This window comes from Artemia sp. Qi Xiang Cuo, chromosome 7 (genome assembly GCF_049724085.1).
Source record: "Artemia sp. Qi Xiang Cuo chromosome 7, ASM4972408v1, whole genome shotgun sequence".
NCBI classification, from domain to species: Eukaryota; Metazoa; Arthropoda; class Branchiopoda; order Anostraca; family Artemiidae; genus Artemia; species Artemia sp. Qi Xiang Cuo.
In genome coordinates, this window is record NC_142800.1 from 77137819 (window position 1) to 77165674 (window position 27856).

General features: G+C 34.6%; 1 protein-coding gene across 3 annotated transcripts; it reads right to left on the reverse strand.

The window, feature by feature from the left end:
* Mf (myofilin) lies at positions 1-27856 on the reverse strand. 3 transcript variants are annotated; one of them, XM_089092581.1, is made up of 6 exons: positions 27847-27856; positions 25930-26047; positions 19783-20019; positions 15605-15730; positions 3046-3282; positions 1-155 (listed from the first exon to the last, which is right to left on the reverse strand). In XM_089092581.1, the coding sequence occupies exons 2-6, from the start codon at positions 26027-26029 to the stop codon at positions 121-123; spliced, it is 735 nt and encodes a 244-aa protein (XP_088948707.1). In that variant the 5' UTR covers positions 26030-26047; positions 27847-27856; the 3' UTR covers positions 1-120. The 3 variants fall into 3 exon arrangements, with proteins under 3 accessions (XP_088948707.1, XP_088948706.1, XP_088948705.1); XM_089092580.1 differs by having other exon boundaries at positions 27840-27856; XM_089092579.1 differs by lacking the exons at positions 1-155; positions 3046-3282; positions 27847-27856 and adding an exon at positions 12300-12749.

The window sequence follows — 27856 nt, forward strand, 5'->3', positions numbered from 1 at the left end:
TAAAATGAAAAGGGTTTTTATTTCTTATTCAATCGCACATACATTTAAATGTTATAAGTCAATCATTCTTAGATATAAATTGTTAAGTTTTCCAGGCAGTTTTCTTGAAAAAATATATCTTCAATAATAGCGTCTCCATCTGTAGCTAGGTGTACCTGCAAAGTGATTGAATATTAATATATGTTAAAAATTCAATTAAATATTTTGCTAGAAATTTATGCATCTATATATATATATATATATATATATATATATATATATATATATATATATATATATATATATATATATATATATATATATATATATATATATATATATATATATATATATATATATATATATATATATATATATATATATATATATATATATATATATATATATATATATATATATATATATATATATATATATATATATATATATATATATATATATATATATATATATATATATATATATATATATATATATATATATATATATATATATATATATATAAATTTCTATATATATATATATAGAATACGTAGTATATAAGTAATATGACGAAGATAGGCTAGGTATAAAATGTTGGGAGTGTTTCGGTGTTATGAGTTTTTTGGGGGATCTCCACTCTGTCGTAAGCCCTCTTCCTCCGTACCTATACCCGGAAGGGGAACCCTGCCTCCTCATAGAGGTATCGAGGTAAATTCCACAAGTTTTTCTAACCAGACACGTGCCTGCGTATGTGCGCTGCTGGGTGACCTTGAATAATTGCACCCCTCAAGGAAATTAAAGCCTAGAAAACAAACAGCGTTGCACAAGGTTTTGCTTAACGGATATTTCTTCTGGGTTTTCACTGAAACTGTAATCAAACCCCTTCATAGTGCGATGAGAGGGATTGAGGTAACTATAGTGGTATTAACCTAACTTCTTTAGTAAGCAGGGGCGGATCTAGAGCAAAATCTTGGGGGAGGGCTAATGTGACAAGGGCGCCAATGATTGACCTAATTGACAAATTTAAAAACAAATTGACAAAAAAAGAGTGAAAAAAGTAAAAATAAAAGAGGAATGAGGGCACAATAAAAGATCTTGGGGGCGGGCCCCCCCTGGATCCTCCACTGGTAGCAAGCAACTTGCTTAGCCTCACCTAACTTATTAGACAATGAGATGCTGTAGATAAAGTTCTAAGAGAAGAACAGTGTGGCCTTAGGATGGAGAAAGGAAGCGCCAACCATAGTTTTACCCTTAGATTTATAATTGAGAAGTGTCTCAATTGTCAGACCAATTTGATTCAGCTAATAAACAAGCTATAGTAAAGGAGTGAATGTGTTGACCCAACTTTCAGTCTTAGATTAACAAATAAAAAGTGCTTGAATCATCCAATTCCTTTATATTCATCCTCAGTCTTATAGATTATGAACAGGAGTTTGATTCAACTGATAGAAGAGCTTCTGCGAAGGTCCTATCCATGTATGGTATACTAGATAATACATTGAATTGGCTTGTGCAATGTACGAGAATAATATTGTGATGTTAGGGAGTGATGTTAGTAGATGGTTTGGTATGGAATCAGGAGTCAAACAAGAATTTGCCCTATCTCAGTTTATATGGACTATTTTGATTGTTTTTTCTTGAGGAACAGATCAAAGGCTGTAAGAGATCATGGTGTCATGGAAAGGTGAAACACTTCTAGACTTAGATTATGCAATCTAACTCACGTGGGTAAAGATATTACCCACGGCGATAAATCAAGGATTCTCAAACATATGAGCCCATGCAAAACTCAGCGCATAATTAAAAAAAAAAAAACAACTAAGAAGCTCATTAAAAAAGTATAAGAATTGGCATTTGTAATAAGTCATAACCAAAACTTAATTAGGATGACAGTTTAAGAAGTAACCACCACATAGTAATAAATTCCTAGCATGGAAACCGCAAATTCATAAGCCCATTTGTAAGCTTCCAGTTGTAAATGACTTTACTAAAATAGGCAGGAAATTCACAATAGGTCATTTTTTTAGTTTTCTTTTAATGCATAACGCATGGTTCAATTTATCCAATATTATTTCAATCCGATAGTTATTTATTTATATCATTAACCTGAAATCAGAAGAATTTGGTCATGTTTTGGACTTGGTGGTCACCGAGTACTGTCTTGGTTTCGTAGCTTAACCTTAGAACTTGGAAAAAATAGTTATTTGAACTTAAAAAACTTTATAAAACAATTTTACCCTTTGCAGCAAATGTTGACAAGAACGGGGTTAATATATATTACTCAGAATTTTTAGTTTCCTTTAATAATGAAACTTATCAAATCAATTATACTTACGTTGAAGACAGGAGGAGTAAGGGTAGCTAGTTTATGTGTCGGCGCATAACTCAAATACGAAGGTTTAAACCGCATTTCCATTTGGTGGTTTGTGAACGAAACCAAAAATAATAAATTAAATTGCAAGAAACAGATTTTTAGCAGTTTCATTGGTTGATTTGCTTCCCAGTTCATCCAAAAAAGCAAAATGGTAGCACAGCTGAAAACAAGTATTACCAACAGCAGAAAAATAGATGATGTCGGTGCATACCCCAAATAGGCAATTGTATGCCTAAAGGTAAAATCATTTTTTGTTTATTCTAGTTACACAAATTAGTCTATCAATAAAGTTATGCTTTGAATATTTTCTTTGAGATTAGGTTTTAAAAATCAAACCGTATTTAACTATATCTCAGATTTTTTTTTCTTTGAATTGGAATTTCAGTTAGTATTAAGCTTGCTTAAAAGTGATGCTTGAGGCTTTTTGAATGTCCAAATATATTTGTAAAAAAAAACAAAAACAAAAAAAAACAATAATTATTTAATGTAGAATATCAGTTTCATCTAAAAGAACATGAGTGGCTCTTTTTATAAAGATGTGTCTTACTTTTATTGTCTCTAAGATCCTTAAAGGGGAAAAAACAATTATTGTTTACGTATGAAATATTTGTCCTGAAATAAAAAATGTTCTTCTTAAATTTACGTTGATATTAAGATTTCCTTAATGAAGTAAAAATAGCTCTACGTACCGTGATAATAGCGGAACGGGTGTGTGCTCCAAACATACGTTTTCTTGTGCGGTGACAAATAGCTTGACCTTATGTATGAAGAAGGTTGCCACCACCACCTCTCAACTGGTCTCAGTTGTGGGTATCTGTGCCACCAAGGGTCACGTATATGATAAGGCGTATATTCATTGTCGAAGAGATCTGGGCGCCAAAGACGATTGGCCAATCCACGTCCGTAATCTTGGAAAAGGGGCCTCTCTAGTTTGTGAAAAAGAAGTTGAATTGATATTTTTTTAAAGTTGCAGTCAAAAGCCAAATTCAAATAGTATAAGGTTCTTCAAAAAGGCCAAATAGAAAAAAAGACGTGGTTTCAGGTCACTTATTCGCTTTTCAACTCTATTTGAGTCTATTTAATAACAGAGATTTCCCCCTACCCAACGTGAAGCACCCCCCTCCCAAATAAAAAAAAAAAAAAAATAATTTGTCAGCTCCGTATCCAAAGAAATTAAAATGCATATTTTAAAATGGTGCAATCCGTCTGCAAATATTTGCATTTTTCTTTATTTTGATGGAAAGAATGAATTAAGGAACTTTTTTTGATGAAATCTCAACATTACTTTCGCCGGTTTTACAATTTAGAAATTAAATGAGCCAATTTGCGTCTTAGTAACTCTGTATTTTGTGAACTAGACTTCAGATCTTGGAATTCTTGGTTCAATCTCGTAGTCAGGTTTTTCTTTCCATAGGTGAAAAGTGAAATACTTGAAGATATCCAAAGTTGCAATTTTAGAGTAAATAATCAATATTAAACCATTTCATGCAAGTAGATGAATAAATAATCTGGCGAAAGGGGAGAGGGAAATCGTTTCTGTTTAGAAATGAGTATTCTCAGAGTCTATCCTGTTCTGTCTCATGACCGATGAATTGGTTTGAAACTTTCAGGCAAGGTTGAATCCAGGAGAAGGGGGAGAGGGTTACTCGTTTTGGACCCTTACCCCAAGAAATTTTTGTGTGACTTTCAAAGACGATATAAAAATACATATACACAAATTTTTGACGTGCTTATTTAAAGTTTTTTTTTTGTAAAAAAAAAGCGAAAAAAATCCCCGCCTCGAACAAAAATCCTGGGTAAGCCCTTACTGGCAGGTATGCTTTTAGTGGGAGCGGTAAGGCAAAGTGATTTGGAATTTTGTTGAGAAAATAATTTTTATCTGATCCTCACAAAAGATTATACACTACAGTTTTTTGTATTACAAAATTTATCTCCCCCTCCCCTTTCTTCGAAACACTAAATAGAATGCCTTCAAGCCTTTTGGTGTATTAAAAATAACTTTTAAGATCTGCACCGATTATTTTTCTTTCAATCTCTAAAACTTCTTACAAACTTGAGAGCACACCATAAATCATAGGCAGCGCAATAGCGCTGCCTACTTAAAGAGCCATGTGGCAAATCCTGCCTACTTACGACCCGTGCCCCAAAACACGTCTATGCAAAATTTTGAGATAGCCATATTTTTCAGTGTAGTTGAAAGAATTTGTGAGAAATGTCCTTGAGGATGACAGCCCCCCACAGCCCTCAACGCAAGGGTTCAAGTTTTACCCAAAGGGCATATAAGGTTTTTATGCAAATGGTGGTCTTATAAAATTAGGAGGGGGCTCTTTGGATTGGGAATCAGATGTTACAGTGCTCTTTTTAAGAGTCAAAGTGATCGGGGGCAGCCACCACCCCCACGTCGTATTTCCCCAAATGCATCCGATAGAAATTTTGAGATAACCATGAACTATTGGTATTCACGGAATAAGCAACAAATGTATATTTTACTGAAAAGACAAGCAGTAGCTGCTAAATAAATAAAAATAACAATAGACACGAAAGCATGTATTTTTTTAGGGAGGGGGAGGGTTGGTGAGTGTGATTCTGGGATCAGCCCAAATCCTCAAAAATCAGAACATAGAAACTTTGTATGAAAATTACAGGATTTCATTGTACAAATTGTAACGTTATGAGGGGAAAGGTAGGCTTATATTCGAATATATTGCTTAAAAGTTAGAAATATAAGCCTAACAGCCTTCTGAATGATTCCTCTCTTCTTTAAATTTTCTAAAACCACATGAAAAAAAGTACATGTACAAGACACAAAACAAAAAACATATAATTTGTAAAGAAAAACAACCTTTCCATTTCCAAACGACTTAAGCCAGTAGAAGTGACTTTTAAGGCATCCCATTTTGAATTAGGCTCCTCATTCATCAAAAGTGTGGGAAGATTATCACCGGACAGACCTGATACAAGGGTACAATACACTTTCGGCAAGTTCAGGTTGCTTTATTCGCTCGTAAACCACACGAGAAAGATTTTGTTGACCCTTTGTGCTCCCTACAAAGAGGAACTTCGCGCAGATGAAGCGCGCTGGCCCGATATTATACTCCTCACAATATTCGAAGCTGATTTTCGGCGTTGCTACGATTTTTTGTTTTGTATATTATTTTATATTAACCTAGAGGTCAATAGCACTTATATCAGATATTATAAATAATTTGAAATGATTAATTATTCATGAAGTTGATGTAAAACTAGCGAAAATGAAAAAAAAATACAACTTAAACTAATAAAAATTAGTTGGAAAAAAACAAAGGAATGTTAACTTAAGACAATAATGATTGTGAACAAAAGCAAGCAGAAATCCTGTCAAGTCCCCTAGGGGCTTGATTAGTGTTCTGCTGAAATTAAGATATATTGTGAAAAACACAATTTTTTTCATGGAAATTCAAACGAATCAAAATACAAATAAAACTTTCAAGAAACAACAATTGATTTCTAATTCAAATGCATAATAAATAAATAGCTAAGTAAAGCCTGTATTGAGTTAAACGATATAAGTTTTTGGTGGGTTGGGCTGACCATTTATTGAGTAATAGATAATTGTGTGTTCATGTAATGTCACATTGCATTTCATGTACTGAATTATCCTGCTTAATGTTTTTTTTGAGAGTTGAGTAGGCTTGAAAAGGTTGACTGTTGAGACTCTTGTTGGAGAGTTGACTAGGTTGCCAATTTCCCCTCTTTGAGTTGTCGAAATTAGGGCACCTTTGCTAAATGGAATTTTGATGCAACCTACTAGACCGCTGCAACTGCAAGTTGAATGTAAAAGAATCAGGGGAGGGGTAGAATTAATGTAGTATGAATACGTTGGAGTGTTGACGAGTTTGGATCGAGTTTTATATTCATGCTGATCCAACCGCTGAGCAGAGATAATATACAGTAGCGAAAAGTCCTATACTCGTCGTTGAAAACTTTTGACACACATCTAAAACCACACAAGCTTCATGATTCATGACCCCGCCTAACCGCACGCGCAATGGCAAATGTTTCCGGTGGAAAACCAAAGTAGCAACTGAAACTATGGCTCTGACGGTCTGGGAAACTCACAAACATGACGGTTGTGATGTTTGGAGAAACGTTTCGCTATTGTATTACCTCTACTGTGTCCCACAGTGACACTGATACAAAAGTCGCATAATAGGTCTATGTAAATAAAAAAAATGTCGTGTCATTCATGAAATTTGGCTTTTTTTCATCGACATATATGATTACGATATGGCTCGGGCACAAGAATACTGTTGCGTATTAGCAATGCCATTTCTGGCCTTTCTCGTGCCCGGGTTCAAAATTTTTTATTAGACCCCCCTCCCTCCTGTCTCCTCAAAAAATTTCAGGCCCAAACTTATCAGTTTTTATTACAATTAATTAATTAATTAATATTTTCTTAGTTATTTCCTTATTATTAATTATTTAATTATTATTATAAAACTAGTTTGATTTTTAAAATCATTTTTATTTGATTAATTAATTAATAATTAATTAAATATTTTCATTTATCAACTGCGCCCTCTACTTTATATTAATAGAAAAAAAAAATTCAAAAATCAGAAAATGATTATAACCGTTAGATTAATTACTATTTGAGATTTTTCACCCCTAAAAATTTCTGCGCCAGGGGCAACTGCCCCTTCTGTCCGTCCCCTAAAACCACCTCTGTGTATTAGCCCTGAATATGCGTCACTATTAAGAATAAGCAAACATTATTTCGTCAGGTTTGTCAGTTGAAACAAAAATACTTGGGCCTTTAACCTAGAATAAATCAAGCTCTTAATTCTTCCACATAACGTTCTCTTTCTTAGAAAACTTAGTCTTACTAAAAAGAAAAATCTTTTCTTTTTACTGGGGTGCAAAAGTGGCAAGATACCTTCGTGGTAAGACTTAGAATATGCGTTCCAACCTTTTGCTTGTTCCGAAACTATCCTGGTAACTTAAAAAATCATGCTGGAAAGAAGCTGACTCGCTTTCTAATTCTGCTTGTTTCTTAAAAAAAAAACTTACAAAAAACGCTTAAGAAATTTTTAAAATTCATTTTTGTTACGTTTTTACGAGTTGGGCAATTTTTTTTTTTTGGGGGGGGGGGTAAAACCCCCTATCTCCTCCTCCTGGATACGGCTTTGACATCTGCAAGACCAAGAATCATCTTATTGGTGAGAAAAGACATTCTTGATTTGATTCATAACCAAATTTCTTTAGAAAAGGTTATAAGGTACCCACGCGCAAAGAGCGATTCATTCATTTGTTTTAATTTAATATTGTTATATATATTCGTCCATATATTCTTGTTTTCCATAGGTAGACTATTTTGAGTGTAATGTCAGGCTTTGGCTTTTATTAGAAGGTGATTTTCTGCATTAAAAGTTCCTCATTATTCAAGTGATCTGTAGTAGATGTTATAGATGTTGAAAAGTTAAAAGTTAAGCCTAAATTTAAAGTAACTGAGTGCAAGTTTAATTTCAACCGTTCAGTTTGTAAGGGGTAAAAAATAGATTCGTTTCTTACTTCTTTTTTTCAACACTAAATAATTGAAGAATTAAGTCAATCTATTTTGGAAAAGTATATGGTAATAAATGGTAAATATAAAAGAGCCCTAGCTCTTAGCTTAGTGAACAGCAAAAGTTGATTCAAGTTAGAACACAAATATTTAATCACCCTAATTATTGTGATTGCGCAGTTTGGGGTATAATTATGTTCTTACTTCCTTTTTTCAGTTAAAAGTCATATTTTGAACGAAAAGATTAAGTAATCATGGTTTTGACTGCATCATGATCCAAAAGTAAAAAGTATTCAAATGCATCAGAGTGAAGTGGAGAGGATGCTGGAGGAGACAAAGGGCCATATGCCCGAATTATCACTATTTTTTAAATATGTACTTCACAGGATTAAATTCATGACCCATACATTCATTAATAGCCTTAGATTTGTGATCAAATTTGTAGTTTGAGCAACCTCAGAATATTTTGTAACCCCAGAGGCTACAATGCCTTTGCAAAAAAAATGGATGAAAATAGAGAATAGAAAAATAATTATGATCCGAAGTGAAACAAATCAACCTATTAAAAACATATTTTACATCTTAAGAAGAATTCATGTTACTGAATTTTCTCTTGGAGCAGATTTGGGAGGAGGAGGGTCAAAAGCCGAAAACGAAAAGTTCAGCATCACTGTGCCTCTCAATTCTACTTTCTGAAAGCTGAATTCTCATTTGTATTTTAAAAATCAGAAGTTTGAACACAAGTACATAGTCACCCAGTTTTTTACAATTTGGGGTATATATTCGTGCTTTTTCTCAGAGCTTTTCATTCTGAACCGACGAAGCTAAAAAGGCCAATACCTTTAAACGAAGCTAAAAATCTTGACGCTAGAAAGTGAAGTATGTAATAAGAGGTATAAGCATGTGTTAAATAGTAAATTTTAAGCTTATTATTTTCACGTAGACCATTGACGTGAGATATTAAGAAGATACACTAATAAAGTCCGTTGAAAATGGTCATAAAAGTAAGACATTAAGTGTGTTTTGACATTTAACACACCATTCATCCAACGACAAAAATTTCCAAAAGATTTTGGTATTTACTTGTGTGCCCAAGTAGGCTACTTAAAATATGCTTATACATTTATGATGTTTTTTTTAACCAAATAAAAAAATTGATTGACGATCAAATGTGTTTTCGTCAGTTTACTATTTTCTTTGTTGTCAGAGAGTATTCTTGTCAATGTACAAAGTTAGAAGCCAACGAAGCGCTTTTTTTTTATTAAAAAAATCCCATTCTTTCTCCTTTTGGTAACATAATAATAACATTTTTCACGTAAAATTTCAATCTTTAATGTCACCTACACTAATTTAGAAAACTCCTTTTTTTCAGGCTAATGAAGTGCTTCGATGCTGAAACAGCGAAAATAACTAAACCAAGCTGATTTGATTAGACCTTGTATAAAACCTATATTTCAACACTTTTTTGAAGAACTAAACTCAAATACGTTCGCTTAAACTTACTTTTACTGTTCAAGGTATTGTTCTACGGCACTAATTCTTCACGTCTTTGTTAGTTAACTTCTAGTATTTGAGTAATTTGATTTGAGTGTGTTGAGGAACTATATTTGAGTACCCCTAGCTTCATTTCAAGCTTCATTGCTTTTCGTGGCATGAGTGATTTAGATATTATTCTTTATTAGTAGAGCATATCTTTTTACATATGTAAAGTAACTAAGCTCTTGAAGATTCGTTTATAAACCTAGTATCATATATAGACGCTTCGGCACTTATTTAGCCACTATGGCACTCGCTTTTAAAAATCCGTTTTCAAAACCGATAAAAACCGAATTTCTTGTTTGTGACCTTCTCTATAAATGATTAAAGTCTGTCTTATGTAAGAATTTAGCCGTATTTCTGTCGTGGTAAAGTTAAGCCCTGGCCAACCATCATTGTAATAGCTGAGCAATCAGAGAATGGGCGTAAATAGTAATCATGGCCTGTACTGTTTATTAAAAGTCTTTAACAAGCGAGAATTTGAATTCTCAGTTCGTGGTGTTAAAGAAAAAGAAAAAAAATGCAGATTATCTACCTGTATAATTAGTAAATATCTGCATGTAATCCGACGTCTTTGTAACGCGACGTGTAGCTGATGCCTAAATATGTGTCTCCTCTTTCATCCAGCGTTGCCAACGCGGCACAATTGTACCAATTTTGGTACAATTTAGAATGTCCTGGTTAAACACGGAACAATTGGAAATTTGTTGTTACAATACACATTTTCCGGTACATTTGGCTTTTACTCGCGCCTCTCTGACTGAGATATCTGTTCAAGTTTTAGCTTATCGAAATATCTTGCTTTATTGTGAAAACTTTTTAACCTGTTGTTCAGACGGTACAAATAAATCTCTCGCAGTGCACTTTTAGTCGGAAAACTGGTAGAATTTATATTAAAGCGTTGGCAATGCTGATTCGGACATACGAGTATTTTGCAATTTTCACAGTCATTTTTTTACAATCATAGGAAGTGTGTTTTTTTATGTTTTTTTCTTGTTGTTTATATTGCAGTTTCAAGAAATTACATACAGTCAATGGCTCCTTCCTTAAAAGGTGACGAATGCGTAGTTTAGTAACTATACCCTGTCGTGTCTCGCGGCTAGATGATCGAGCTGATTTTTTCAAAAAGTTACTTTCCCGAGGACGGCGGGGAGGTTTGAGATTTTTGTGGGGGTCAGAAAATAGTATAGGCTATGTTGTCGTATGGCAGACTCTGTCACTGGTCCTTTTTAAGCCAATGTTTGACAATCTGCTGATAAAATCAAACATCTTTGTCAAGTTTTGAGGCAAGACCTGAATTATTTTCGATTCAACCTGTGTATTGACTTGATATGACTACTTTTTAACTTGCAAAAGCGTCCACTTGTTTTTATCGAAATATATTGTTTTTTCGGTTAATACATACGACGTTCCACAACTGACATATGGACAAGGTGAACATATACTCGATTCCGTATAAGCTAGAATTCAAAATGTTAAATAGAAAACAAGTTAAGAAAGCAATTGAAATTTAATAATATGCAAAATAATTGTAGTTAGCACATTTTGACTTTAGTTTTACTAAATTTTAACCCTAATGTACAAATATGTAGCCCAAATAATTTATTTCTCATATGTTTTACTGTTTCTTGATTTTATCATGGTTGATTCAATTACGGGTACACCGGTTGAATCACGAGTGAAAGCATGGCGAAATACATGGGAAATATATAATTTGGGCTATATATTTGCATATTAGGGGGGTAGGGTTGATGTTAAAGTACAGAAGTCAAAATGTGTTAACTACAATTATTCTGCATATCATGAAGTAAGACTAGTTTTCTTAACACGTTTCCTTCTAAACAGCCCCAGTTCTGGGCTTATATCCTTAATTCTTTTTGTTTGCTCTTTCCAAATATCCTAATAAATTAACTTACAAATGCGCCCCTCCTCCCTTGAAATTCCCATATGTTGTCCAGGAAATATCCAAAAAACTAAAAGAAAAAAAATTAAATCACGGAAATCTTACTTTAGAATATCCAGAGTTTCTACTAATCAGATCATGTTGTGTTCTGCCATGATTCTAAACTTTTTATTCATTTTATTTATAATTTTGGTGCGTTATGCACTCAATAAACAGAAAAGATAACAGGTTTAACAGAGGAGCAAGAAGGTATGACTGCTTTGAAGTAACGAACAATTGCATTATTCGGAATACATATATGGGACTATCAAATAAGGACGGGAGTATGTATGCAAGTTAATTAGTTTTTATATTTGGAAAGTGCAAACAAAAAGAAAACAGTTACTAAGTTCACCTTGTCTCTATGTCGGATGTAAAGTCTTGAGTATGCTGACCGTCATTTCTATTCTAACAAAATTTGAATTTCTTGGGTGATCTGTTTACTCATATGATATTATTGATCGATTATTACTAGTTGGGCGGAGTCACAATCTTGAGTCGGGACTCAGGCCACAAAGACGAATTGCTTTCATCATTTAAAGATTGGTAATTCTCTTGATTCAGAAATCAAAGACTCTCTTGATTCAGAAATCAAAGTAACAATTCTACTGTAGATATGTTGTCAATAAATGGTCAAAGTTTGCAATTAGATCACTTTGGTAAGTCGATATTTAACTATCAGAACTAATTTTATAATCTGTATCCAACCCGAGTTTTCATTTTTAGGTAGACAAAGAATCAATTTGCGCGTCCTTCTTTTCTGCAAAAATTACCAGAGATGAATGGAATTTTGTATCCTACATCCAAATATTCCATTTGGACATGAAAGAGGAACGTATTTTCTAATCCTAGAAAAACCAACAATTAGAAGAATTTTTGGCTAACAAACGCTTTCCTAAATGTTCTCAAATTTCAGACCAGTATAAAACGTTACGATTTAAGTATGTACACATCTAAAGAATAATAAAAAGTCTAAAGACTCAAGAAAGATAAATAAATTTTGGCCACTCATTCAGCGGGGGCAGGAACATGATATCGAGCCAATTTTAGTTAGCTAAATTTAGCAGCAAGAAAAAACTTGGCAGCAAGCTCCATATTGGAGGATACTATCTATCCTTCAGTTGTTATAACTTTTTGGACGCTCTTGTGCATCCTCTTTGAAGTCATTTGAATGCTTCTTTGAAAGGAGTAGCGAGATTCGTGACGGTAGGAGGACCGAACAAAAACGTCGATTTCACGCAATGCATCAAATAGCGGGAGCTCTGTTGTGTTTGCACGGTTGTCCAAGAACGAACGAAGGATTTCTAATGCAGTTTTTGCTTCCTCAGCTGATGGACCTTCTGGTTCTTGTGCTGGCATCTGAGGAACGCCAACTGTTAGTCGTGCAAAGAAAAGAAAACATGCTTTAGCGATAGAATTGACATGCCAGAATTGTTTGATCAAAATAAAGCTCTTAGAAAATTAATAGCATCAAACCTTTTCTGAAATTTCGCATAGATTAGAAAGCAGCCAGTAAAAAAATTACTAAGCTTAAAAAATAGACTTATTTTAGACGGCTTCTGGTTTTACAAGTAATTTTTGCGCAAAAAATCCTCGCAGATTTTCTTGTCCATGGTTGTGTGCGCCGAAAAAAAAAATTGATTATCCTATATTAAAATTTATATATATATATATATATATATATATATATATATATATATATATATATATATATATATATATATATATATATATATATATATATATATATATATATATATATATATATATATATATATATATATATATATATATGTATATATATATAATATATATATGTAATATATAATATAATTCAATATAATGTATATGTAAAATGTATACATAAAATGTATATATATATAATTCAAGAAATCCTGCAAATTTTAATGGTCATGACAGAATTACTTGATAACTCTGCGGGAACTTTAAGTCAATAATTGCTCACCAGATAAGTGGGGTTGTTGAAATGCATTAATTGACTCCAAATCAAAGGCACTCGTAATTATTCTCATGTTCAGATCAAAACTAAATAGAGTTAAGCAACTTCCAAAACACAACACAGTAGCCACCCATTAACCATGGTGAACAGTCATAGGAGAATCAGAAATGTAATGTGTTATAAACCCAGAGTTTAGTTAAAAAAATTTTGTCCTTCTTATAACTATATCTTAAATCTGCTGTATTATCCTAACTATTTCTTAAATCTAGTTGTAAAAAATTGTATCTGCTCGTATCTAGTTGTATCGGCTGCAAAATGTTATATTTAGCACAAAAAATGGGTATTCGTAACTGCCTCTTTTGCTTGACAAATTGAATTAAAGCAACTAAAAAATAAACAAATTAAGCGACCTCCTACCTCCACTGTTTGAAACCTAGCTCGTATCAGCAAAAAGTGTCATCGAATTTTACATCGAGTTTTACATTCGATACAAATCGAATCTTAATCATTTATGTCTTTAAAATGTTTTTTCTATTGATCTTTAATATACTGCTGATTTTATGATTTATCTTGATTTTTGACATTTTTTTTCAAATTATGATTTTTATTATAAATTTCTGAAAAGCATTTTAGACTCTCGAGATTATACCATATACATTTTAAAAATAATAATGATGATTTTGTTACCCACTTACAACAGAGAAAAAATTACAAATAAACAAAATCGAAAGAAGAGAAAAAAAATTACAAACCAGGTGGATCAGACAGTTTGTTAGGACCAAAGTATAATCACCTACGGAACAAGTACTGACAAAACCTATCCTCTCCACAAAAAAAGTGACCCTTTGTCCGCGTCTCCGGAGACAATTCCATACCTATGCGAACCTGGCAACTAAATACCGTAGTTACACAATTCAATACAACTTTCCCGGTCACTCGTCGCCTTTTAGTACAGCACTTTGTGTCTAGAGGCGCTGAGGTACGCGGGGTCACTTTTGGAGAGTTTTGTCAGTACTTGTTCCGTAGGTGATTATACTTTGGTTAGGACTAAGACAGATTGGCACCCCATCAGTTACATCTGAACAACATCTTGCTACGGAAAGAAACAAATCAATTGCAAGATAGTAACTAATTACCCTCCTGTTCCTAAACGATCGTGTTAATTAAAGTAGATATTAAAATAGCGATAATATAATCCATCTTGGCCATCTTTGCGTCACTGAATTGAATTGAAGTTATCAAGTATTTTGCACTAGGTTGCATAGGTTACATCAAGACATGGCTAATTGTAGACAGAGAAAAGCCAAGACAGATAGTCCAAGTAATTGAGAGGCAAATGTTTAAATGGCTGGGGCACGGGTAAATGGCAGGAGTATGCAGGACTCTCGTATTGGACACATGCTTGTTTGTCATACACATACATGTATCTTCTTCCGACGATTCATCTCAACTAGTATAGTCATTTACCAAGTTAATGCAACAAATGTACAGAAACAGTTTGGTCGGGAAACCAATAAGAAGTGGCACTTTATTTAAATATTTGGAGAACAGCTTTGTAAGATGATCCACCTCCACTCGGAAGGGTTTTTGAGGGAACTTATTCCTGAAAACCTTTCTCTTGATTTGTTTGAAAGCTAGTTAAACTTATGCAATTCTCAGAAATAAACCTAATTGAAAAGTTTACAAGTGGGACATTCAGCTTGTCATCCTGTCCTAAGTTCTTAGCAGCCTTGCGCCAGAAAATATTTTCAAAAAAGATTATTAACATCGATGACCATGTTTAATATTACTACCCAGTTAACAGTCTGAGAAATTGACTTTCCAGTACATGAAGAAAACAAAACTTTAAAGTTTATAATACTAAAATTCATTTACTGCTTATTTCATAAGCAAACGTCACATTTCTTCAATATAATAAACCTAAGATGTAATATAACTTTATACTATACCTTCAATGCCTTTCTTCAATATATACACCAATATAAAAAGTATACAAGTTGGACATTCAGCCCGTGATTTAGCCCTAAGTTTTTAGCGGCCTTGAGCCATAAAAATTTCAAAAAAGATTATTAGTATCAACAGCCATGTCCAGTACACAATACTAACTGATTTTCCAGCACATGACTAAACTGAAACTATAAATTTTATAATAATAAAATTTATTTACTGCGTATTTCATTCACAAACGTCAAATTCCTTCAATTTTTCATTTTAAAATGTTTTAAACTATATAAACTTCAAAATAGAATTTATAAGTTTTATCCTTACCTCCATTTAGAAGACCGTCAACTTCAAGACCGATAGGATGATTTCTCAAATACCTGCTTGGAACGGAGAAATCCGGCTCATCAAAGCCTTTCAATTTGTCCACCGCTGAAGGCCTAGGGGTATAATCTGAAAGTACAATAAATGCTGATAACAAATTTTAGTACAATTTTTTTAGAAAAAGGTCCTTGGGTTTTTTTAAGGCATTAATGAGCATTTGAACTAAAAATGAAAATTCTAAAAACTTGACAAGGAGTGTACAAAAACTTATGCCAGACATGTACCCACAGTAATTGGGTTTCTATGGCCGTCTTCTGCCTTAACTTGCACAAGTATCGAATTAAAATCCACAGCCAATTGTCTATTCAAAATTTGTGACATTATAATGTGCCAACAGAGCAATTGGACACAACAACTGAAACTACTTTTGTTTTTTTTTTATTTATTTCAAAATTCCCGGCGCCAGGTACATTTAAATATCTGATTTGCCGCTAGTATTTTTCATCGGTCCATCACGAAGCTGTGGACTGTTAAGTCTTCTTTTGAAGGAGTTGATAGAGAAACATCTAGGAATAACGTCCACAAGAAGATCGTTTCAAATCGAAGTGCGGTGTCGAATGAGGCTGTTATTCAAGGACTCTGTTATCGACCTTAAGATAATTGGATCTTACTGTGTGCCTTCATGTTTTTCTTTTTGGCTGGAAAATGGGGGCACAATACAAGAAAGCTCTAGAAAAGGATGGTGTATTTATGCGCTTGTAGAAAACAGCCATTGATGCTACATCAAACCTAGCACTGTCAGACTGGAAAGAGTCAAGGGGAACGACTGAACCTGCGCTATTAGCCCTATCATGAATGTTGTTAAAGTGGCGCTGACAGCGTTTTCAGAGCACCAGCAAACAGTGGGCATCTAAATTCGTTGATGGGTCTGATGAAGAAATCGACAATTGAATAGCTGAACTGGCCAGTAGAACGTTATTGCAGCAATTTTTAATTCCCTGCTTTTGTACAGAGGAGGCTCTCATCTGATTGACATGTGTCTTCTAAGAGGATCTGTGAAAAGCAGATTCCGAGAAGACAAAGCCCTTAGACTCTCTTTATGGCTCCATTTTTGAAGATGAAGTTGGGGTATCTGTTTGGTAAAGTCATTGGAACATCAGCATCAGAACATTTTTCAATTTCCAAAAGATCTGGCAGTAAGTGCAGGGAAGCTTGGCTTTGATCTTCTTGTTTTGGGATGAGCATCTGTATCGTGTTTTCGTTAGCAAAGGAATGTGAAGGGCCTGCAAGGTTGTCTCCCATGTTATTTACCCGGAGAATGGACAGTGTAGTTCCCAAGATACTATCCTGTGGTACGACTGCCTTTGTTACATATTCACAAGAAGTGAAGCCATCAACAACAACCCGCAGGGAGAAAACAGAAAGATAGTTTTCAATCACTTCTAACAATATTACCGTGGACACCATACGAGTAGATTTCTTCAGTAGGCCAAGTCTTCAACCGTAATGGTCTTCAGCATATCTGTTGCAGGCTTTTAGATACCCAAAGTCTCGAAATGGCCACCTTCGAGGATATTTTTTTTGTTTAGGAAGAAGGAAGAAGCCACAGGGACTGAGGTAAGGAGGCTAAAGGGGATGGAGAGCCACAGATATGCTTTTCAAGGTAAAAAAAATTCTGTTAAGGAGAGGACAGTGTGGTCATGTTGATCCATCATCATGATGGAGTACCTATTTTTCTGATATATCTGGTCTCACGCGAATGACCCTATTCCTAAGCCTTTCATTAGATTTTTTCTTTTTTAATTGGCTATCAGTTCATCCTGCAGGAACGAATTCTTTTTGGATAATTCCCCTTCTAAAAAAAAGAAAAAAAATAGCATTGATTTGATCTTCGATTTGCTCATTCTAGCTTTCTTTGATCGAAGAGAGTTTGTAGTGTGCAACTCGTCACTTTGCCTCTTGGTCTCAGGATTCTATTCAAAAATCCACATTTCGCCACCTGTGACCACTTGACCAAAGGAATTTTGCTCATTTGCAATTTGGTCCAGAAGATCAAGATACTTTCTTTTTGGTATGTCCTTCTGCTCAATTGAAGGGTTTTTCAGCACCATTTTCGCACAGAATTTTCGCATGTGCAAATTTTCACTCCAAATTTGATGAACCGTAAATCTGTTCAAAATCTGATTGTTCAGTTAACGTTCGTAATTTTGAACAACAGTCTGATCTTGCAAGACTTTTCACTCGTTCGATGTTTTCGTCGGTTTTCGAAGTTGAAGACCTCACTGAATATTTTCCATCTTCAAATTATTACCTGCATTCCAAAAATACTTTGTGCCAGCGAAAACACTTGAGCTCAGTATAAAGAATCCTCCCCAAAGGTCTGTTTTAACTTGTTAAACGTTACATTTGCCGATTCTTCAAGCTTAACATAAAATTTTGTGGCGAAATGTTGCTCCGAATTTCGGTGTTTGATTTTGCTTGGCCTACAGTAAAAACACAACTTTACTAATCACAGTCTTAAAAACCATGTAGTTAACGGACTGAATAGAAATTTAAACTGAGCCCCAGCATTGTGATGTTAAAATTTTGATTTGTACCAAACAAAGCTCTCAAAATGTACTTTTTGGAAAAAAATATACTAGACACCAAAACTTTTAGCGCATATCACGCTTCGCACAACAGTCACTCTTCGAACAGTACTCTCTCAGGAAGGCAAATATAGTCCACCAGTCGCACGGTTGTTTTAAAAATTTAATCACATGAGTCTCGTTGTTTTGAACCACAAGTCCACAGGTCTCAAAATATAATTTCTCCAAAACCAATTATTTAAATTGGAAAAGGCATAAAAAAGGTAGCTAGAGATGTATTCACTTTCATCGTAGCTAAATCATGTGAAAATGTTGATATTTTTTCCATAAATCTACCAGAATAAACATGTATTTGAACTTTTTAAGGTTTTGTAGCCTAGGCATAGTTGTAATTGCTCCCTTTAAGCCTCTACCTTAACGGTGGAACTAAATGAGTCTCGTTTTTAGAGTGTTAAATTTTATTCCATATTATGAAAAGAATAGTTGAAAAGGAGCGTTCGCAAAAACCCATAGATTCACTTCAGATCTCAAAAGAAGAGATAGAGAAGTCGCGAAGCTTAAGCATTTTTACAAAACTATGAACGGTGAGAATCCTAATCCTAGCCATCGAAGAAAATTGCTGGATTTTGGAGCAAATGTATTGAATTTGCACCAGTTCGGCAAATTTGTACTGAATTTCAGAAATTCAAGTCGAAGAAACAAGTACTCAATTTGGTAAAATTGTAACACCCATCGCAACATTGCTGAGCCGTGGGAAGATCCTGATACACGTGCTCTCTGAAGATCAACAGCACAGGGTTGTCATATCTCTTGCAGTAACGCCAGTCTCGTTACTTTTGAATGTCAGCAGAAGCTGCACCATGTAAGTTATTTTCTTTCATTTTGATGTTTTGTTCTTTGACAGTATCTATATGATCTTGTGCTCAAATTTCGGAATGTGAATTGTTTGTCAGGACAAAAGCCTTAGTTAAGACTTTAGCTCAGACAGACAAACGTTTCGGAAGAAGGGTCTTCGTGACAGTAAGCAACATAAACTATATATATTTGAAAGATTTTCTCTATACAATCGCACAATTAACCAGTGTTCTGATTGGCTTGACTGCCTTAGAAACTAAGTGCCTGCTTTGGTACCCAAGCAAAAACATATAATCTACTTGTGTTTTTTTTAGTAGAAACACTATGGATTAGGTTGTCGTTTCTGAATTATGTTTGGTAAGACTAGTTTAAAGTCTATCTTCTATCAGTACTGCTCAGATTTTACACTAGATACTTATTTGAGGACTTTTAGTACAGCACATTTTTTATTGGAAAATTTTGGAAACGGAAGTTGATTTTTTCATTTAATTTTGTGTATAAAATCACTTTTGTACACAGAGGTAAAGTAGCCCTGCAGTGAAATCAGAGGGATTTCACCGCAGTCCAACAGGATATGAATAAAGTTTCGCGGTTTGCCAAGAAAAGCAACGAACCAGCAACTTCCTTATCCGAACTGTTTTTAATAAAAAATCTATGAATTATAATTCACTTGACATTTGTACAGACAAATCCCATGGAAATTCATAATATTTAAAGAAAGAGAAAAAACAATCATACCTGCCGAAGGTCTATAAGGTTTTGAATCAGGCTCGTACTCAACACTAGGAGCATAATCACCGGTCCAATCTCTTGGAGTGAATCCATAAGTGTTGGATAGCTCTGGACGGAATCGAAGACCAGCAGAAGACGCTCTTCCGGATCGACCAGCACTTCTGCTTCTCGGCGGGAGGGAAGAAGCGCGAGCTCGGCGGCTCACTGTTGGAGCCGATGCATCGTAGCGAGTGTCCATGTCTCCTGGAAATTTACCAATCGTATTTTGTTTCACGAAAATGATAAACCAAAAGGAGGAGTCTTTTGTAGTATTTTTTTTTCTTGTAACTGATAATTACAACGGTCTATTATAACCTTAGTTCAACTATATTTGAATTTAGAAGGTTTTTGCTCAACAACGCTGAGATATCTTAACTATAGACTGAAACTTTTTCTTTCTCCTCAATACTCTGTTAATTTTTATTTAGTATTAAACAAAAAATTTGGAAAATGTAGAAGCTGTTATTGTATAAAATCATAACCTACGAATTCCTTTTTTTTATTTTCTTGAATTAATTTTCTAATTCATTTTCTTGATGTATTGTCAAAGAAGAACGAGGATATAGGATAATATTTTTAACAAAATAAATATACAAAGTTGAGGTGCTGATTTGAAAGTTAGAAAAAATGCTAACATACTTTAACGACTTTAAGTACTATCACCGAAATTTTATTATTCTAATTTTACAGAAATAAACCTGGCAAAAAAGCTGATGGATCTTGTTTTCCTTATAAAATTTTCACAATGATCTTCATAAGTCTCTTGGCCCGGTGGAACCCCTATGCAGAAAAAAAATTTTAAACTAGTATTGGCTGCATTATTTCCTGAAGCTCGTAAACGGGCCAATTTTTTCGTCTCTGATAGGCTTGTGACTTGTAGTGCGCGTGGATAGGACGAGGTAAAAACAAAACGTATTGAAAAAAAAATCGAAAGAAAAAAGGCTGCTTTGTGAAACGCTAAAATCGATCAAACGTATTTTTTTTTCCGATTCACGTGAAACTCTCAGAGTAAGAATACTTAACGAAGAGAATTTAACGAGAATTTAAGTGGAAGAAAAATGTGGTTAGGTTACATTGTTTGTCAGCGGGAATAATTTTAATTTTATATAAAACGTATATTATTGTTCTTGCATTTTTTCGAATATTAGGCAAACTTTTGCAGGCTCTTAACTTTTATTAGGTAGCTTTAGATTTTACTGAATTTTGCGTATTTAGAATTGCCAGGAAAAAACAACAACCAATCTTTGAGTGTATATATTGTTACCACTACTCTTTTTTACAGTTTTGGTTACTATTAGCACGAGTCGCTTCTTGCTTTCAGTTTATTACCATGAACCGTCTTTTTATACAGTTCTGAAACTGCTCAGAAAGCAGTTTTTTTTAAAAATACTTTCTTAAAAAATTTTGGGTCATTTTAATTTGAAAAATCTAATTAAATTCTTCAAAAAAAAAAATGCTCAAATGAGGCTCTCTGGAAATTACCTCTGCCCCTCATGTCAAGGGTTACTGATGCCATTATAACAACAAGTTACTGGTCAAATGCTCAAAATTATTAATTCGGGATATAGCATAATTTTTTAAAACACGTTTTTACCTAAATTTTGTCGTTTTACAGATTTTTAAGTATGTTTTTATTAGATATAATATTTTATAGTTACTAACCTTTAAAAAATAACACAAATATCAATCAGTTCGTGGTAACAAACTATAAGTAAGGAGCAACGCGGCTCCATAGTAACCGAAACTCTAAAAAACAGAATTTTGATGTCAGTAAATCATAGGCAGCGCGCTAGCGCTGCCTAAGTAAAGAACGATGTGGGCACAATGTGTTTTTTTCTTCTGCCGGGCACTTCGTATCGAAGAAGTTGTCGTAGAAACTTCGAAAAGGGTTCATTCGATTGGAAATTGGAGTGGCTAGTGCCCTTTTTAATAGTCGAAAGTGATTGGAGGGCAACTAGCCCCCCCCCACGCCCATCCTTCCCCATCAAAATTTTGAGATAGCCATTTTGTCCAGCGTAGTTGATTTCCAGATGGAAAGTATGTTTTTGAGGAGGACACTCCTCCACAACCCTCGAGGCAATGGTTTTAAGTTATGCCCTGAGGGCACATAAGAACAATGTTGGCACAATATACCATGTATTATTTTTTTTCCTTTAGAGCAAGGCACTTCATATGGAAGGGGTCGTCGTAGAAACTTCAAAAGGGGCTCATTCGATTGGAAATTGAGAGTTCTAGTGCCCTTATTAATAGTCGAAAGTGACTGTAGGGCAACTAGCCCCCCCTCCACGCCCCTCATTCCCCCAAACACATCCAATAAAAATTTTGAGATAGCCATTTTGATCAGCGTAGTTGATTTCCAGATAGAAAAACATGTTTTTGAGGAGGACACTCCCCCACAAACCCCAGGGCAAGGGTTTTAAGTTATGCCCTGGGGGCATATAAGGTTTTTATAGAAGGCGTTGTCGTAGAAACTTCAAAACAGGCTCATTCGATTGGAAATTCGAAGGACTAGTACCCTTTTTAATAGTCGAAAGTGATCGGAGAGCAACTAGCCCCCCCCCCCGCCCCGCGCTTCCCCCAAACATATCTAATCAAAATTTTGAGATAGCCATTTTGTTTAGCGTAGTTGATTTCCAGATAGAAAATACGTTTTTGAGGAGGAAACTCCCCCAAAACCCTCAGGGCAAGGACTTTAAGTTATGCCCTGGGGGCATATAAGGTTTTTAAAGAAGGCACTATCGTAGAAACTTCAAAAAAGGCTCATTCGATTGAAAATTCAAAGGGCTAGTGCCCTTTTTAATAGTCGAAAGTGATTGGAGGGCAACTAGCCCCTCCCCTCCAACCATCCTTCCCCCAATAGCATTCCATCAAAATTTCTAGAAAGTTACTTGGTTCAGAGTAGTTGAGTTATAGATAGCAAATATATTTTTGAGGAGGAAACTCCCCTACAAGCATCAAGGCAGGGGTTCTAAGTTACGACCTGGTAGCATATAAGGTGTCTAAAGAAGGCGTTGTCGTAGAAACTTCAAAGAAGCTCATTCGATTGGAAATTCAAAGGGCTAGTGCCCTTTTTAATAGTCAAAAGTGATTGGAGGGCAACTAGCCCCCCCCCCACGCCCATCATTCCCCCAAACACATCCAATAGAAATTTTGAGATAGCCATTTTGTTCAGCGTAGTTGATTTCCAAATAGAAAATATATTTTTGAGGAGAACACTCCCCCACAACCCTCAGGGCAAGGATTATAAGTTATGGCCTGGGGGCATATAAGGTTTTTATTGAAATCTTTATCGTAGAAACTTGAAAAAGGGCTCATTCGATTTTAAATTCAAAGGGATAGTACCCTTTTTAATAGTCTAAAGTGATTTGAGGGCAACTAACCCCCCTCTCCTGCCCACCTTTTCCCCAAACACATCCAATCAAAATATTTAGATAGCCATTTTATTCATCGTAGTTGAAAGTTTTGGAAATTAGGACTTTAAGGGTGACAGCCCCTCCCCCCAAAGCCCTCGCGGCAAGTTATGCCCTGGGGCATTTAAAGTTTTTATTGAAAGCGTTGTCGTAAAAACTTAAAAAGGTCTCATTTGATTGGAAATTGAAACGGCTAGTGCCTTTTTTAATAGTTGAAAGGGATTCAATACTGAATAACTCCCCTATCATATCCACCATTTCCCCAAACACATCCAATCAAAACTTTGAGATATCCATTTTGTTCAACGTAGTTGAACGTTCTGGAAATTAGGTCTTTTAGTATGATAACCCCCTCAGAGCCCTCATTGCAAGAATTGTAAGTTATGCCCTAGGGGCATATAAGGTTTATATAGAAAGTTGTTGTATAAATCATAGGCGGCAGGATCGCGCTGCCTAAGTAAAGAACGGGGACACTCGAGAACGAGACAAGAAACGGGGACCAAGTAAAGAGGAGAACACTCGCCCACAATCCTCAGGGCAAGGGTTTTAAGTTATGCCCTGGGGGTATATAAGAACGATGTTGGCACAATGTATTATTTATTAATTTTTTCCTTTAGAGCAGGGCACTTCGTATCGAAGAATTTGTCGTAGAAACTTCGAAAAGCGCTAATTCAATTGGAAATTGGAGTGGCTTGTGCCCTTTTTAATAGTCGAAAGTGATTGCAGGGCAACTAGCCGTGGGGGCATATAAGGTTTTTATTGAAATCTTTGTCGTAGAAACTTGAAAAAGGGCTCATTCGATTTGTAATTCAAAGGGATAGTACCCTTTTTAATAGTCGAAAGTGATTTGAGGGCAACTAACCCCTCTCTCACGCCCATCTTTTCCCCAAACACATCCAATCAAAATTTGGAGATAGCAATGTTTCTTAATGTAGTTGAAAGTTCAGTAAATTCGGTCTTAGAGGATGACAACCACCCTAACGGACCTTAGGGTAAGGGTTATAGTTTATGCCCTTGGGGCACATAAGGTGTTTATAGAAAGCGTTGTCGTTTCCAAAAGGGCTCATTTGACTGGAAATCGAAAGGCCTAGTGCCCTTTTTAATAGTCGAAAGTGATGGGAAGGCTTGAGTTGTCGTGGGAACTTCGAAAAGGGCTCATTCGACTGAAAATAGAAAGGGCTGATGCCCTTTTTAATAGTCGAAAGTGGTTTTAGGGCAACTAATCCCCCTACCACTCCCACCCTCCCACACCCACCCTCCCACGCCTACCCTCCCATTTCTGCTCTTAAAATTTAACAAAATCAAAATAGCGTAAGTGTATCCAAGCTATCAAAGAAAGGAAACAGATTTTTTGCGAATGGCATAATTACAAATGAATGTGCATTGTCAGTTTAATATACATATACTGATATTTAGTAATCAAAATGTTAATAGTATTTGATTTATTAAAGTTATAAAAGTAAGAACAGATATATTTTTTGAGTAAAGTGCAAATTTTGTTCTGGCCTTGGGAAGGCATAGGGGTTTTGGGCCCAACTTATGTTAATTTCTGCTCGTTTTGAGTTTGACTCGGTTAATTATTGCAATTTCTGTTCGTTTTGGGTTTCATTTATTTATCGATGCTGATTTGTGGTAGTTTCACGCTTGGTAGATTATTTGATTTTATCTTTGTCATTTTTTGCTGAATGGAGCTCTTTTTAGTTTTCTTTGAAAAACTTATTGTGTGGATTTTTTTTGTTTAAATTAATTTCTGTTCGTTTTTTATTGACACAGTCTTTTCTGGGAAAGAGAAAATAATACTTTAAATCTTTTCGTTTCTTAAGACTTTACAGTTTGGCCTGCTATTTGTATGCAGGAGAAAAATTTTCAGCAATTTTTAACAACATACACCCTTTTAAAAATCTGGACACAAATAGTACTGTTTGTATTAAACATACAGTGCTGTATTACACTGTATTGTGTTAAAATAGTACTGTATTGTATTAAACATATAGTGCTGTATTACACTATATTGTGTTAAAATAGTACTGAATTGTATTAAACATATAGTGCTGTATTACACTGTATTGTGTTAAAATAGTACTGTATTGTATTAAACATATAGTGCTGTATTACACTGTATTGTGTTAAAATAGTACTGTATTGTATTAAACATATAGTGCTGTATTACACTGTATTGTGTTAAAATAGTACTGTATTGTATTAAACATAACAAGCCGATTCAAAAGACTAGAGTCCTGGTTGAACTTCCTTGAAATAATGATATTAGGGCTGTTTTAAAACATTTTTTTTTTTTACAAAACCTTTCAGTTTTAATGATTGAATTTTAATCTAAGTTTCTTTTATATTGTTTTTATTCTCTTCGTCTGTTTTGCTGAGGACGGCCCTTGGATATAGGGTCGAAATATTATTTTAAAGTTGCGTTCCACTGTCTTGTATAAAAATTTCTCTGTTGTTCTACTTATTTGTTTATGATGGAAAGGCAGTGTGGTCTTCGTCGCTATTTGCATATATGTACATACCTTATATTTTGTAAAATGTATGGTCGCTTACGTTTATAGGTGTGGGGGGTGTACAAAAACTTACTTTAACCCCAATTGCTGAAAAGTCTAACTACGTCACTAACCTTACCTCCTTTTAGTGATATTTTCTTTTATTTAATATGCAATTAAAGCACTGATAATGAAAGGAATGTCAAACTCACCATGTACACCGCGCATATAGTGGGTCCAGAACCTGGACCTATTGACCTGATTACCAGGTGCGGTTTGAGTCAGAAATTCGTAATGACGTTTCAACTGCATGCCGTTGGAATTTTTACCCTGAAAATAATACTTGTTTAATTTCATATGCTTGCACAACGCAATAACTTATTTATAATTGTATTAGCTGAAATGTTATCACACAATTATAAAATTTGTTATTTTGCATTCATTTAGCTAACTGACAACCGTTATGCTTTATGGAAGCAAATTGTGAAGAAGAGGGTAGTAGTGAAAAAAAAAACGGTAGTGAACAGTAGTGAACGGTAGTGAACAGGAGTGAACAGGAGTGAACGGTAGTGAAAAAAACGGGTAGTAGTGAAAAATATAAAGATATTTTGGTCAAAACCTCAACTCAACCGGCCTCAGTGCAAAACAGGGAATAAAGAGCAAAAAATGTACAAATAAAGGTCATAAGGACAAAATAAAAAAAACGAGCCTCAAAAAAATAAAACAGTAATTTAAAATACGTTCTCTCGAAGCAACGGGGAAAGGGTAACTAAATAAAAGCATCAAACGTTGAATGACTATCCAAACCTGGGTAGTCATTTTTTGTAAAGTATTTGTGAACGCTAATGACATATCTTCACAATTCTTTCCATTTTCTCATGCACAGCCGGTATGGTCCTAGGAATTATTTTTTTATACTATATGCTGTTTATATTTATCAATAAACAACTATTTGTTACCATTCTTTGGTTGTATTTGCCCAGCTTCTTGACCGATTTAGGAATATATTATTACCGCATTTTGACTTAAATGTAGCTTTAGGCCACTCCACTATTATCCATATATACGAAATAGGTTGATAATTCTGCATTTAAATACCAAGCGTTGCTGTGCAAAAGGGCTTTCTGCACTACTACTTCTACTAATGTTACAACTAACTACTCATTACTGCACCAAGTCAAAAGAGGTCAACGCAGCTGTGCGATCCCCTCCACCTCTAACCCCTTTAAAGATTCATTCTTTCCTTCCTTCTGTGAAAGTCTAATTTTATTTATATTCTTTCTTTTGACTTCTTGAATTTGGATTCAGTCTAGTCCTGCTTCTCGGTTGACCCGAGATCAAGGCCGTTAGGGGGGTTTGGACGCCCTCCGAAATTTGTATTTGACTCGTAAAAAAACATAAAAAAATGGATATAAACAAATTTTGTATGCATGTTTTTAGGCTTTTTGTGTAACCCTCCCCCCTGAAAAAAAATCTTTGAGTAAAATCCTCTCCGAAAAAAAGAATCCTGGGTACGGCCTTGCCCTAGATGAATATCTAAAATGCCTCGTCTTCTTCAAGGCACTCAAAATACCCATCAGATATGACATAAAACAATCTTGTGACATCAAAATCTTTAATTTTTCATTGCCTCTGAAATTTCTTTTGCCTTAGCAGGATTGACAGATATAATGCATATAAGGGAAAATTGAACATAGTGGTATATTGAAAGTAAAAAGAGACGGTAAGCTGGGTTGAGTTTCAGGGGGGGGTGAGTTTTAAGTCTCGATTTGACATAAATTTTACATGCCACCTTTCTTTAGTTTAATCATATTCATTATAACTTTTTAATCCTTACTCCCCCCTCTCACCCAATTTTTAAGGACTTACTTAATTCAAGCACTAATTTCAATTGTTATAGAAGGAATATATTAGTCTTGTTGGGTTTTATCTCAATAAACAACTTGATACATCTTCTCCATACTGCAGCATAAGAATACAGAGGTGAGGGCATCAACCAATTTGGCGGTCTATTGTCTAACTGAACTGTACACAAACACATTTTTTTTTAACTTGTTTTCAGTTCTAACATAACTGAAGTTTGAACATAAATTAATCAAACATTAACCATAAATTAACAGACCTCAAACCTTAGTTTGA